The 12,500-nt window shown below is 39.5% G+C and overlaps 1 protein-coding gene across 2 annotated transcripts in view; it reads left to right on the forward strand.

The window, feature by feature from the left end:
• Nucleotides 1–12,500, forward strand: part of LOC137975935 (serine/threonine-protein phosphatase 6 regulatory ankyrin repeat subunit B-like) — a 56,093-nt gene that overhangs the window by 3,796 nt on the left and 39,797 nt on the right. Inside the window, exon 3 of one of the 2 annotated variants that reach the window (XM_068823145.1) lies at nt 4,946–5,085. In XM_068823145.1, coding sequence (XP_068679246.1) covers nt 4,946–5,085 — 140 coding nt within the window. Of the gene's footprint in view, nt 1–4,945; nt 5,086–7,183; nt 7,635–12,500 lie in introns of those variants that run through there. The other variant, XM_068823147.1, reaches the window with a different exon arrangement.

Below are 12,500 nucleotides of genomic sequence, written 5' to 3' on the forward strand. Positions count from 1 at the left end.
GTGGGAACTGTACTTCTATACAGCTAGGACTCGGAAATTGTCGAAATAGTGCATTCTCACTATATACTTTTGGAGGAGAGGCGATAACACGACGCGTCTAACATATGAAGCCCTGGCCAAACTATCGAACAAAGTGGGATCCCACATGAAATATTGTTCGATTAAAATTTTTTACGTAGTGGCAAGACACTATCCAACATTGCTTGACGCATTCAAGTTCAAGTTGGCGCAAAATTTGAAAATATGGCGTGGCGTTATGCTTCAGCTGTTAGGCTTGAAAATAAGATAGCGATTCGTGATTGGCTAGCAGCACGAACGTGACGCGATTCAGGACACAACTTTGATGTAAGAGCTGCAAAGCACTACAACATTTTTGCGTCGAGCAGAATTGTTGGTTGTAATGTTTGATCAAAAGCAAACTCTATCCAATATTTGATAGAACAAAAATGTTGCACGAACATCTTCCAACATGGGCGGCCAAACGGTGGAACAATGTTGGATCGAGCAAAGTTGGAGCCTTCAATCCAACTTTGTTCGATAGTTTGGCCAGCGCGTAACAAATATTTTGGCAACTCGGACTTAATTAAGGATAGTCATTGTGGGTTGACCACTATGCTGCGCACAAAAACGGGGCGTGCGAGGCATGCCTTTCTCTAAAGCACCTCTGACTTGTACGAGCGAGGAGAAACGCTTTCCAGCTTGGCTTGAATTGTTTTTCCACTCTCGTCTAGTTGTAGGAGAGAAATGGTCGTGTTATCAGTCTTATTGCCAAGATTATTGAGGACTTATCATGGCAATTCTGTTGATTTAGAATCATTTAATCTCCGACCGTGATTTGGCTACTTATCTCTGGAGGAGATATTCGCAAATAATAATCATGTTGTGTACACGATGCCATACACCAGTATCATTTTACGTTTTAAAGAACTGTTTCAAAATGTAAGAGTCATTGATAGTCTGTTTACATGTTAATTCAGTCGATCAATGAGCCTTACATAGCCTGATTTGTCGGATAAGAATTAGGAAGCAGGGGTGGCGCGTAGTGGCGAGAGCACTCCCCCCCCACCATCCCCCCCCCCCCCCCTTCCCCGACAATGTTGCCCGGGTTCGATTCCCAGACTTGGCGGGGTTGAGTTTGTTGGGTACTATGGTTTTTCCCCTCTCCTCAAAAACCGATATTATTTGATACGAGTTGATTTGATTTAATTTGATCAGTGTACAGTGTCCACAATTAGTGCCTCAGTTGACACTTAAATAAAATTCATTATCATTCGATGTATTTCTCCTTCGTTTTCATTGGCCGAAAGCCCACCACGTGACCTGCAAATAACTTCCTACAAATAAGTGTTTTGCTTCAAATAATATTCTGCTCATGCGTAATTGAAACCACGCTGTTGTGTGAAAATAATGGCAGTTTGCTTTCTTGAGCTTTCAGAAAGTGATTTAATTGTTCGGAATCGTGAAAAACAAACTCAGTCATCGAATGATAATATTGAACTCAGTTATCGCAAAATATCGTGATTCGTCGGTGTCTCGCTGATCAATTATTTGTATTGCTTGTCACTGACAAAATTAATCACGATATTTTGCTCAACCTCGGCCAAAAATTGCTAATTATTTATTGTTATTGCACTCCAACAATGATTTAGCGTGATCTTCATGGGGTGTTGTTTAGTTAAAAAATACGAAAAATCCGGATTTGCTTGTCAAAAATGAAAATAACAAGAGCAACTAAATAGAGAGATAAAAAGATATCTCTTTGACAAGATAATGTAGACCAATGTAGGATGACAGTTAATGCCGGAAGATTGAATTATTACATTCATCTTATGAATTTTTTAAGCCTCGGATCAAATGACCAAGAATGACTGACCACTTCTCAAAATGCATAGTGAGCCCATTTATGTATGCGAGACACGTGTTTCTAACAAACTTCGTAGCAGTGGAAATCATTAATATGGTTGAGAATTAAACCCTTTCTATCTTTACTATGCGTGCAATGTCATCGATTTTTTTAAACCCGGGGTCATTCACCATTCATTGACATTATCTAAGTCACGAAGACAGGCCACAGGACAAATTGGAAAGCTTTACTTGAAGATCACATCAATCCATTGGTCCAATCTGTTCGTTTTGAACGAATAGATTCCACCAACTATTTTGCGAACTTGAATCAGTAAATCACCTTGAATGGCCTACCGTGTTGGAAAAACGAGTTTTTAACCTTTCATTAACACCAAGAGTCGATCTCGACCTATAACCCCTTTACAACTATAAAATTACCTTGCGGCAAAAATGACAGTCTTCGAATCGGCTTTACGGTGTGAATATAGCTTTTTCGTTGAGACTTATTAAAAAGGGTGGGCTTTGAACAGTTTTTAGGTTATTTATAGCGATAATATTTTTTCGACATAAGAAAAACAACATTATACTCGGGAATAACGGTGGGGGATGGGGGGTGGCGGAAATTCTTGTCGGAAGAATTTGTAACCCGTCGGTATCACGGACCGACCCTATGAAGCAGCGATTACTTCTTTGGATTCAATACCAGCTTTTTTATTAATTCTGTATAATTTTCAAATGTTAAATTTTGTGAGACCACAGTAAATTGGAAATATATACCATGACTGGTAACCTAAAAATACCGACAAAAAGTAAACAGGCGAGACGAATACGCGTACTATTAATCAGTGAGAGATGAGTGAGTGACTCAAAAACATTGAATACACAGCGGTGATAAACATGTCTCATTTTTGCTCTGAATTTGATGTTTCGAATTCCCAACCGTACAATTTCAGAAGGGGCATACAAAACGTCATGTTTTCAGTAAAAATAAGAATCACCATGTTTATAATAATAATGATAATAATGATAGTAATAATAAAAATAAAAATAATAATAATAATAATAATAATAATTATTATTATTATTATTATTATAATTTTATTTATTAAATTCTCAACCTCGGATAATTCATTTCGCGTGCTCTGATTGGTTCACTCAATCTCAGCTCATATACCTTAGTTTGACCTTATATGGTAAATGATTGCGTTTTTCGGCCTTGACCGTGCACGAAACACAATAGTTGTTTACTCCGTACTGAGGAACTAACCAATAGAAACGTGTTGGTTACGTAATTTATGCATAGTGTATGAGCGCAAAACAAAAGAATGTGCACGGTCGTGGACTTTCCAACCTAAATCTTGGCATCTTTGTTTGCTCCTTTGATGTTTGCCGAGCTTCAAACCAGTCCCCTCCGTTAACTATGCCCTCGGTGGCTTGATAACTCAGTCACGGTTGGTAGAGCAATTAGGAGCCCGTCAAGGTGAGCCAGTCTATCTCCACTAATTCCTTGATTCAACCTTCTTTTCTTTAGTTAATTTATTTTTAAGGCCTGGCTAAACGCTGGCAACATTCCAACGCAACATCTTGCAACATGTTGGGCACATGTTCCATGCGTTTGGCCACCCAGTTGCGATATCTTGATAGCGGTCAATTTTTTCGTGCAACATTTTGGATGTTGCATGATGTTGTACTCGTTTGGCCACGTTCACGCAACATTGTTGCATTAGGGCATGCGCGCTAGGTGAACTTGTTGCGCGCCAGGGGCCTGGGGCACATAAACATTGACATGTCTTGAAAATGTTGAGAATGTTGCGTGCGTCTGGCCAGCTCGTTCAACGCATGTCGCAACATCATGCAACAACGTTACAAGATGTTGAGTTGAAATTTTGCGAGCGTTTTAATTGGCCAGGCCTTTAGGAACAGATTTTTTCCCGCGAAAAGTATCATGTTTCCCTTGACGCCGAGATAACTTTGTTTCGATTGGCTTTTACAACAGTGGGCGGGCTGAATCCCGCAAGGGAGGTGTTCTATAAATAAATATATTCGGGAAAGGGTTGACTTCTAAGCCAAGTATGAGAGATAGAAGCTCCTCTTGATGAGCTCGTGCAGCTCAATCAAGGAACTTAAATTAGAAGTTCACTCCAAAATGACAATCCTTTTTTGATCGATTAATAGAAAGTTTACGAGGAGAACAAAAAAAGTTAAATCCTGAAATAGCTTTCTAACCTTGTGAAATCCTTGTCAAAAATACACCGTTTGCAGCCGGGCCGCCATCTTGGATTATACGTGACGTCATTGAGCTCAACCTGAAGTTTTGCGGAAAGCTTGAACACACAAAGCTGTCGGGATTCCTCTTCGTATTCCAGTCATACCTTTTTGTTCAGCAACATAAATTGCTCAAATAGGTCAGACGGACGAAACACCGTTCACGTCGTGCGCATTTCCGAGAGAAAAGGGATCACATGAACTCAATGACGTCACGTATAATCCAAGATGGCGGCCTGCATGTGTGTATTTTTAGCAAGGATTTCACAAAGTTGGAAAGCTATTTCAAGATTGAAATTATGGTTAAAAGCTGTTCTCCTCATGAACTTTCTATTAATCGATAAAAAAAAGGATTGACATTTTGGAGTGAACTTCTCCTTTTATTATAAGCAACGACAACGGCGACGGCAACGAGAACGTCACAAATTTGCATATTTAATGAGCAATAGCACTAGCTTTGCACGCCATGCAAGTGCATTTTTCACTTTTGTCCATTTCTTTGCTGTCGTCAGCAAAACAACAACGTGAAATAGCCAAGTTTGGGCGCGTTTGAGGTTTTATGAAAAACACACTTAAGGATAAATTTTCATATTCTCCCCTAAATTAAGCGCCGTTCCGACCAGTGTCATTTTTGAGGAACTACCACACCCTTTGTCCTATTAAAATGGTTGACATAGTTACGATGTGATAAGCTCACTATCGAAAGGTCATCACGGTGGCTTCCAGCCCCGTTGAAGCCTGGATTTTTTTAGAGCACAAGCTGCTTCATTAATTAACTGCGAATATCACGTTCAGTTAGAAGAAGTGACAGAGTTTTTTCCTTGATATTGAACAGCGGCGCCCTGGGTTCGTCCGCGAAGGCAGAGTGTCATGGAGGAGAGGAGAGAGGATTCGTTTTACTCGAAACTCAGGCGTGAGTGGAGGTCAGGCAGTGTTGCTGTGATCACTGAATCCTTCAGATCTCTTCCGGGTATTGTAAGTAGATTATTTTCTTCTTGTCCAACGTCACGATTTAAAAAAATGGAAGTTTAGTGAAAACGAAGGGACTACGGCTAACTAAGGCAACGAAAGTTTCATTTAAAAATATAACTTTAATCTGTCTTGAGAATTTATTGACCGAATGCATAAATGGCGGCCAAAAATGTATTCTTTTGTTTACGTGCTAATGAGACTCACTAGCCTCACTCTCAAGCAATATTTCTTTTGTATTTTGTCCATGCAAACGAGGCTAGTGAGGCTAATTAGCACATAAACAAAATAATTTTTTTTTTGGCCGCCATTTATGCATTCGGTCCATTCCGTCTTGTTCGCTAGTTCAAGTTTAAGTTCATTTTATTCACACTTATTCAATTGCAATATAACAACAATAAGAATAAACGCGTTCGCATGGTACACTAAGAGCGAAAAATTCTTTTTTTCAATTAAAAGTGAAGATAGAGTATGAACGAGTCAGTGTTAAAATGCTCACGGTGTCGTCAAAACGTTTAATTTGGTTTTCCACGTTGTTGTTTTTTTTAGAGTATCGGGAGAAATGTCCTAGAATGTGTGCCTCGTTAAGCACTAATGTTTCTGATTTATATCTGCCTTTGCCGCTGCTGTATCCGTTGTCGCTTCGTACTTAAGGACGGTGCCTACTATTGTTATTGCGCATGAGTTCTGCGCATCTCGAGATACTCAAATTTTCTGTTGCGCGGTCCAAAACTATGCGGAGAAAGCAGCACTTAGCAAGTGATCTTGGTATCCAAAAAGAAAATTGGGAGTAACCACGCATTTTTCAGAGAGAGATCATAGAGCACGGAAGACTTCAAAACGTGGTATTGTAAGACTATGAGTGGCAGACTCGGCTATCGCGTATAGCCTCGTGGGCCGCTTTTTTGTTCTTACCACATTTTGAAGTCATCTGTGATCTATTGCTGAACAGACGCGCGGCAACCCATAAATGGAATCTATTTGTTAACTTGAAACTGATGCTTGCGTACCGAGGCGCCTTATTTGGTTTTGATCGATCTTCTGATTGGTTGATAAAATCGCGTGGACAATTTGTTGTCCATTCACTAAGAAGAGAAATGCAATATTCTTCGCTTATGGACAATGCCAGTGGCTTTAAATCAAATATAAAGGCACTCCGTGTCTAATGGAAAAGATGTTTATTGAACCAACGACTTTGTCACTTTTTAATTTACATCTATCGTGCTTATCGATCTCCTTAGTTGTTTTGTACCATGACATTTAATATACTCCAAACTGTCCAAACTGGTTATCACTCTTTGCCCTGAAGATGATCGACAATAAAATATTCCGACATATGTTCCCGCAAAAACTCAAAATTCAGACAGTGTCGTTTATTAAGATAATATGGCAAAAAAATAACTTTCGTTTCGACAACAAAATAACGGCTGTGTACTCTGAGGTTCTCTGAGAGATTCGTGCTGAATATGGTCTATATTTTTTGTGAAAAATACATCCCCGGCCTCAGCACCACTCCCTCCGCTCTCATTCCTTAACATCTCCTCTCCCTCCCCCACTCAGGCCTCACTCACTTTGGCTTTTATACTCTTGAACTTTGTATCCCAATTACATTGTATGTATTGTATGCATTTCTTAAACTGAAGCTGATCGCAATATATTTGTAACGCGTTTTACTTTGCGTGTGGACTACAAGAGAAATAATTTAAAAATAATAATAATAATTAACCCCTTGACTCTTAAAGTTAACACAAGGCAAAAATTTATTTTCCTTCTTGGTCAGTGTTAATTAATGCCTTTTTTATTGAACAAAATCAAAGAAGACCGAAAAAAATTACTTGTATTTACTTTATTCCAGCTGAAGTGTGAATTTCGTGGAGAGTTTGCCAGTAATAGCTAAACGTTGTTTGTATTTAATGTAGAAAAGCAAGTTTTGAACTTTCCTTCATTTTGCGTTCAAAGCGCAGGAAGATATTCGAACTTTGCGTGCCTCATTGCATATCTTTTTTAAGCTTGTCATTTTTCCCTCTTGATCAGGTGAAAAAAAATGTCGAAACCGGAGACGGCCTTGTGTAAGTTGACCCTTCATTGTTTGTATGTGTCGACCACACTGTGCCTAAACAGGAAACCTAAGCAATCCTAGCAATTAGTTGAAAATCAACCCTCGCTAAAAATGGAATATTTTTCCTTGAATAACAGCTTTTTGAAACGCGGAATTGATCAAGTCTGGGCTCCATTTTTCACGTCTTCTGTTCAATGCCGCACAGCTACTTCATATTAAACCAAGAGGTCTTGTTAGTGAACGCAATCCGTAACTGTGTACTCCAGCCCAGCGGGCCGCTCGTTTGCGTCCAACTTCACGCGTGTATTTGGTGACAGATTCGGCGATCGATAGCAGTAACATTCAGTGAAATATGTCACAAAAGTTTCGCACCATCAGCCATGCAGTTGTTGCTGGGAGGAAGTTTAATGATTTGGCGAAAAACCAGAAGAACGTTACTTATTTTATGGAAGCGGACGGTTCGGCGCATGTTTGTACGCTGTCCGACGACGAAAAGGTAAGCGGAGAGGGTTTTCTCTCGTAAGCATAACAACCAAATCGTTTTAACGAGATTCCAAGCAATGGCCTTAAATAATCATTGATATCATACCATCTAAACGTGGCTGAGTAAGGCCTAACAAAATTTGCACCTTGTTAGAAATTGAAGACACGTAATCCCTTCTAAACATGTCTAGTTTCTTTATTGCTTTCGTATTGTCTTACTTTGAAAACACAGAGTTTGTTTTCATCCACAACTGCGAGGTTATTGCCTTTCGCAAATCCATACGGAATTTCGTTTCGCTTTGTTGCAAATCAGCGACTCACTATAACGAAGATTTTTTGTCCTCGCTATTTAACTTAAGCGGAGGTGAAAACGAAATCTCCTCTATGACAAACGCAATCCAGTTGATTGAAAATCTGTCTGGATAGAACACTCGAGCCGGTCATTTCGCGACTGTAGCATCGGAAACACAAACGGAGGCAGTTTAATCTTTGGCTCGTTGTGAAAGGACTGCAATTTCAGTCAAAATTTTATTGTATGCTGTCGGAAGAATTATTTGAGCCTATTCTTCATCTCTAACAGCATCTGCTAATTTCTTAGAACTTGTCATGTTTTATCCATAGCCCACGGATGTGCTAAGTTACTCTGATGTGTTGCATAATGTCCGGCACAGGCACCAAACAAACCAAGGGCGACAATAAACTTAAGAAGGTGCTTCCGAAGATTTTTAAATGAATGAAGACTATTTGACGATATTTTTCTTTATTTTCTCGAAGCCTTTTATCTGTTTAATAATGTTTGGCCGATTTCAGCAGCAGGAAATGCAAGCGAAAACTGATTTTTTTTTTTTTGGGGGGGGGGGGAGGGGAGGGAAAGCTATTTGCCTCCTTAAAAATTCTAGCAAACCCTAACCCTATTAAAAAATCGTTGTAGGAGTCATTATTTTCCCAGTTTCAAATATTTTAGTTGATGACGGTTTCAGTTAAGAAATCTTTAACGATTTGGCAGCGATGAATTCGTAAATTTTCAGATGGTTCCGAACTGACAAATATTAAAATGAAGCGTTTCTGTTTCTTTGCGATTAGAAGAGCTTTCTTACAGAAAAGCATTTAAACGCGGAGGCACTAAGGAGTCGGTTCGTTTGGGCTCGTTTGTCGAGCTGTTTACCGAGCCAAACGGTAAACGCATACAATCATGCTTCATTCTTTTATCTGCTGCCGATTAAAAAAAAATAGCCAAACTAAATATGCGGATATTCGGAAAGACTCCTCTGAACTTGTGCATTGTCCTGTTATCCACGGCCAAGTCAAAGGAGACGGTAAATATACTCTTGTTTCAAATGTAGCCCTGTAGTTTGTTCAGTTTCTCGAACGCTTTACCAATGCCAGGATGTAATCTCCAGGCGCCTGCTTCTCAAAAGCCCCGAAAACTTTTGGGGCCCGAAAAGCGATTCCTGAAACTAAAATCTGCTTTTTTGGAAATATGGATCTTTGAACATAATTTCAAGACTTTAGAAAACAAAAAAAGGAAAGTTTCATGACTCGACGAAACGTTTTCCTTTTCAAGATACAAAGCGTTTTATGTCAACCGAAATACGTCCGAAAAGTTTCGACACTTCCGAGAAACGTCCCCAGGGCCGGTCTTTGTGGGCACTTTTCTTTTCGGACTCTCCCCGGGGCTTCAAGCCAAGAACTCACTTCTCAAAGATTCCAAATCTTTCAGGGTGCATCTCTGTTGCCATAAATCTCTTGCAACTTAGAAAGCAAGACGTTTTAAAGCATGTTTCTTGAAAAATTTAGAAACTGATCTGGGTTCAAAAAAGTTTCGCAAAGAGTTCGTCGGCCTGCTCGGAAATTTGTCGCGACTTACGAGAAACGAGCCGTAGATCTCCGTTCATCTCAATTTGGACAGTTTGATTGCCACGTTACGCGCAAGCAATCTTTTGTAATTGCGGTGAAGGAAGCTAGGAATCGCCAGAGGATTAAAGAATTAACTCGAGGAAAGCTTCTGATAGTCTCTCAGTGCCCAGACGGGAAGACGCCGAACAGATGATATTAGAGCGTAGATAGTAGAGTCAGTAGACTAGATACGTTCTTGTTTGATGCAGTGTGGATACTAAATATACAAATTTTAAAAGCGTTAAGGCTGCGTAAAAAGAAAAGGCTGCCAAATAAAATTATCTAAATAACATAGATCACATTGAGCGAGAAGTATCGACGAGGCGAATTATGTGGATATATAATCAATTTTATTAGACCAAAAAGTAGACCACTTCGTTAGTTTGTGAAAACATTTCTTTGTCCTGATTGATCTCATTTGGCGTTTTAAACGTTTTACCAGGATTTCAGTTATTCATCAGGCCTCGAGTTTTGTTCAAAAGGTAGATTAAAGTAGATTACACTATCTACTGAACAACTGAATTCGTTATCCGGCTCATAACTCACTTGGTTTTGACAGCAATTATCAGGTTGACAGCTCTTATCCCCTCTTGAAGAAGCCAGGCCATCAGTTCCGTGGTTTCTTGGTTACGCTCTCCGCAACTTGTTTTGGAAGTATTCAAAGTGACATTGCTTTACGATTTCCTTGCTAATCATCTTTTAAAGGAAATCGCCCAACAACCTTGGAGCTGAAATGCGCATTATCGTGTTAACTTTTTGGAAATAACCCTCGTGTCTCTCCACGGTTCTTCCCTGTCACTTCAGGTTTTGCAGTGGTGGCGGTTGCTCACGAACGGCAAATTTCCTCTTCAAGCGACACCTTATCAAAACAGAAAGTAAAAAAAAGTGATTTTCTGTACGTTTTCGTTTTAAGAGCTATTTATTCCGAGGCAGCCGCCTTAAGAAAATGTTGTTAGAGTACTGATGCGCTACTAAGAGGCCCCGTCATTGGCTCTCCCTCTTAGTCGTTAACCAATCAGAATAAATTATGCTTAAAGAGTGGCGAACGATCTCTGTCTTTGCTATCTGCCACCGAAATACCTATCAACAGTGCCTTTGCATTGAAATAGTTCTTCAAAAGAACTTTGAAGTTAGCTTGAAACTTCCATCAACTGAAGAATTTCGGTTAGGTATTCTTTGTGTTCCTAACTGTGTGTTATATTAGAAACCAATAAACGAGAAGTTTGTGTTTATACCGTAAATTGCTTAGTACCGTTTGGGCCTTAACATGCAGTCTTGAAGTACTTTCCCGTGCTGCTATTTATTATGCTAAACAATAAGCTGATGTGTAATGCCCGTAAGTAGGATAAGAATGTAGTGCATGTAGATAGACCAGCTTTAGCACAAATACAAATTGTCAACGGTTGGATTGCGGGACCGATATGTTGCAAGCTTACACACTAATTAACGTAAACCTAGGTTTAATTAAAGGTCGGGCTACGCCTTACATTCGGAAGTTGCCGGAAATTTGCGCAGTTATCAATGGGCTGCGCAATTTCCGATTCGTTATTACCTGTGGTCAAAACTGTTTGCAAAGTTTCTTGTAATGTTTGCTGTTGCTATGTTTTCGTTATTGACAGCTTAATCCATTTTTCCATTCATTTTTGGAGCCCAGAGTTATATTAATGCAATTTTTACCCCTTTTCTCCATTTACGAAGTACTTCGTGATCTGCTTCTGAGAAATGCGGTTATAGAATTAACCTTTTGAACTTCTATCGTTGTCTTGAATTATTTCTGTTTTGGTGGTTTAATTCGGGCAATTAAACTTTGCATAATCCTCGATGCAAAATTCAAAAAATTACTTAATTGGTTGTTGTAAACTATAACGAAATTTACAATGGTTCCTCGTCTTTGCAATTTCTTCAAGGTCGCGCCCATAAAGTTTCTCGGGAAAAAAAAAGGGTTTTACCTTGTTCCAATTCTAAATCTGCGCATGTAGCCAATTGTTGTAATAAACCCTTTGATTCCCGAGAGTGATTGATATAAAGTTTCTCCTCACAAGCTCAGTACATTGTCAAGCAGACTTGTGAGGAGAATAAAGAAATTTATCACCTGGTTTTTTTTTTTGTCAAGAAAATTTTATAGAATTCCCAAAACTAACAAACAACACAATGTATGGCAGGCAGTCAGTAATGAGAATTAACATTCAGATGTTGGGAGTGAAAAAGATAATTATGGAGGAGCTTTGAGGCATTAATTTTGAATTTAGAACATATGAAATGTTATATAATGTGAACTGCGGAATCAATATGCACTGCGATAATCTCCCAAACTACTTTCTTTTTACGAGGTATTGCTTTTCTTGAGATTGTTATGTTCATCAGTTTTTTGTGTAAGTTGAACATGTTTGAAAAAAATTGTTTTATGACAGATGCCATTCTAATGCCATTGTTCTAGTCGCAAATAGAATTGAGCCACTTGGCAACATTTCATACTGGCAACCAAACGGGTGTAAATTTCGTAGTTAGTCACTATTTTTTGCAGAGGATAGCAGAACCGATTGGAGCCGTACCGCTCCGAGAGGCCTGCATCTACAATCTTGGACAAAATAGATGGGAAATTTGTACCCCCCCCCCCCTCCCCCCGAAATCAAGGATGGGAAAATGGCGCATTTTGGCTTTTGCGCGGTTTCATCCTTGATTTGGAGGGGATGGGGGTTTGCTGTTCCATTTTATTCTGTCCAAGATTGTAGTTTCGTCGTCTGTAGTCTGTGTGTTCGTGTCATGGACAATCCGGGATTCAACAGAGAGCTTTCAACAGCGAGTGACCTCGGCTCTAAAGCTTTATCATCGCGCCAAATCTGTAGAGCTCCTTTTCCTTGACTTTGGAAGAAAAGGTATAAGAAATAAGGGTGATTAATGGTAAAATCAGAGACTCGCCGAGACGCCGAGACTCTTGTTTGCGAATCCGAGACCGAAACCAAAACAAGCAAGACTTCACACC

Source organism: Montipora foliosa, chromosome 11 (genome assembly GCF_036669935.1).
Source record: "Montipora foliosa isolate CH-2021 chromosome 11, ASM3666993v2, whole genome shotgun sequence".
NCBI lineage: Eukaryota > Metazoa > Cnidaria > Anthozoa > Scleractinia > Acroporidae > Montipora > Montipora foliosa.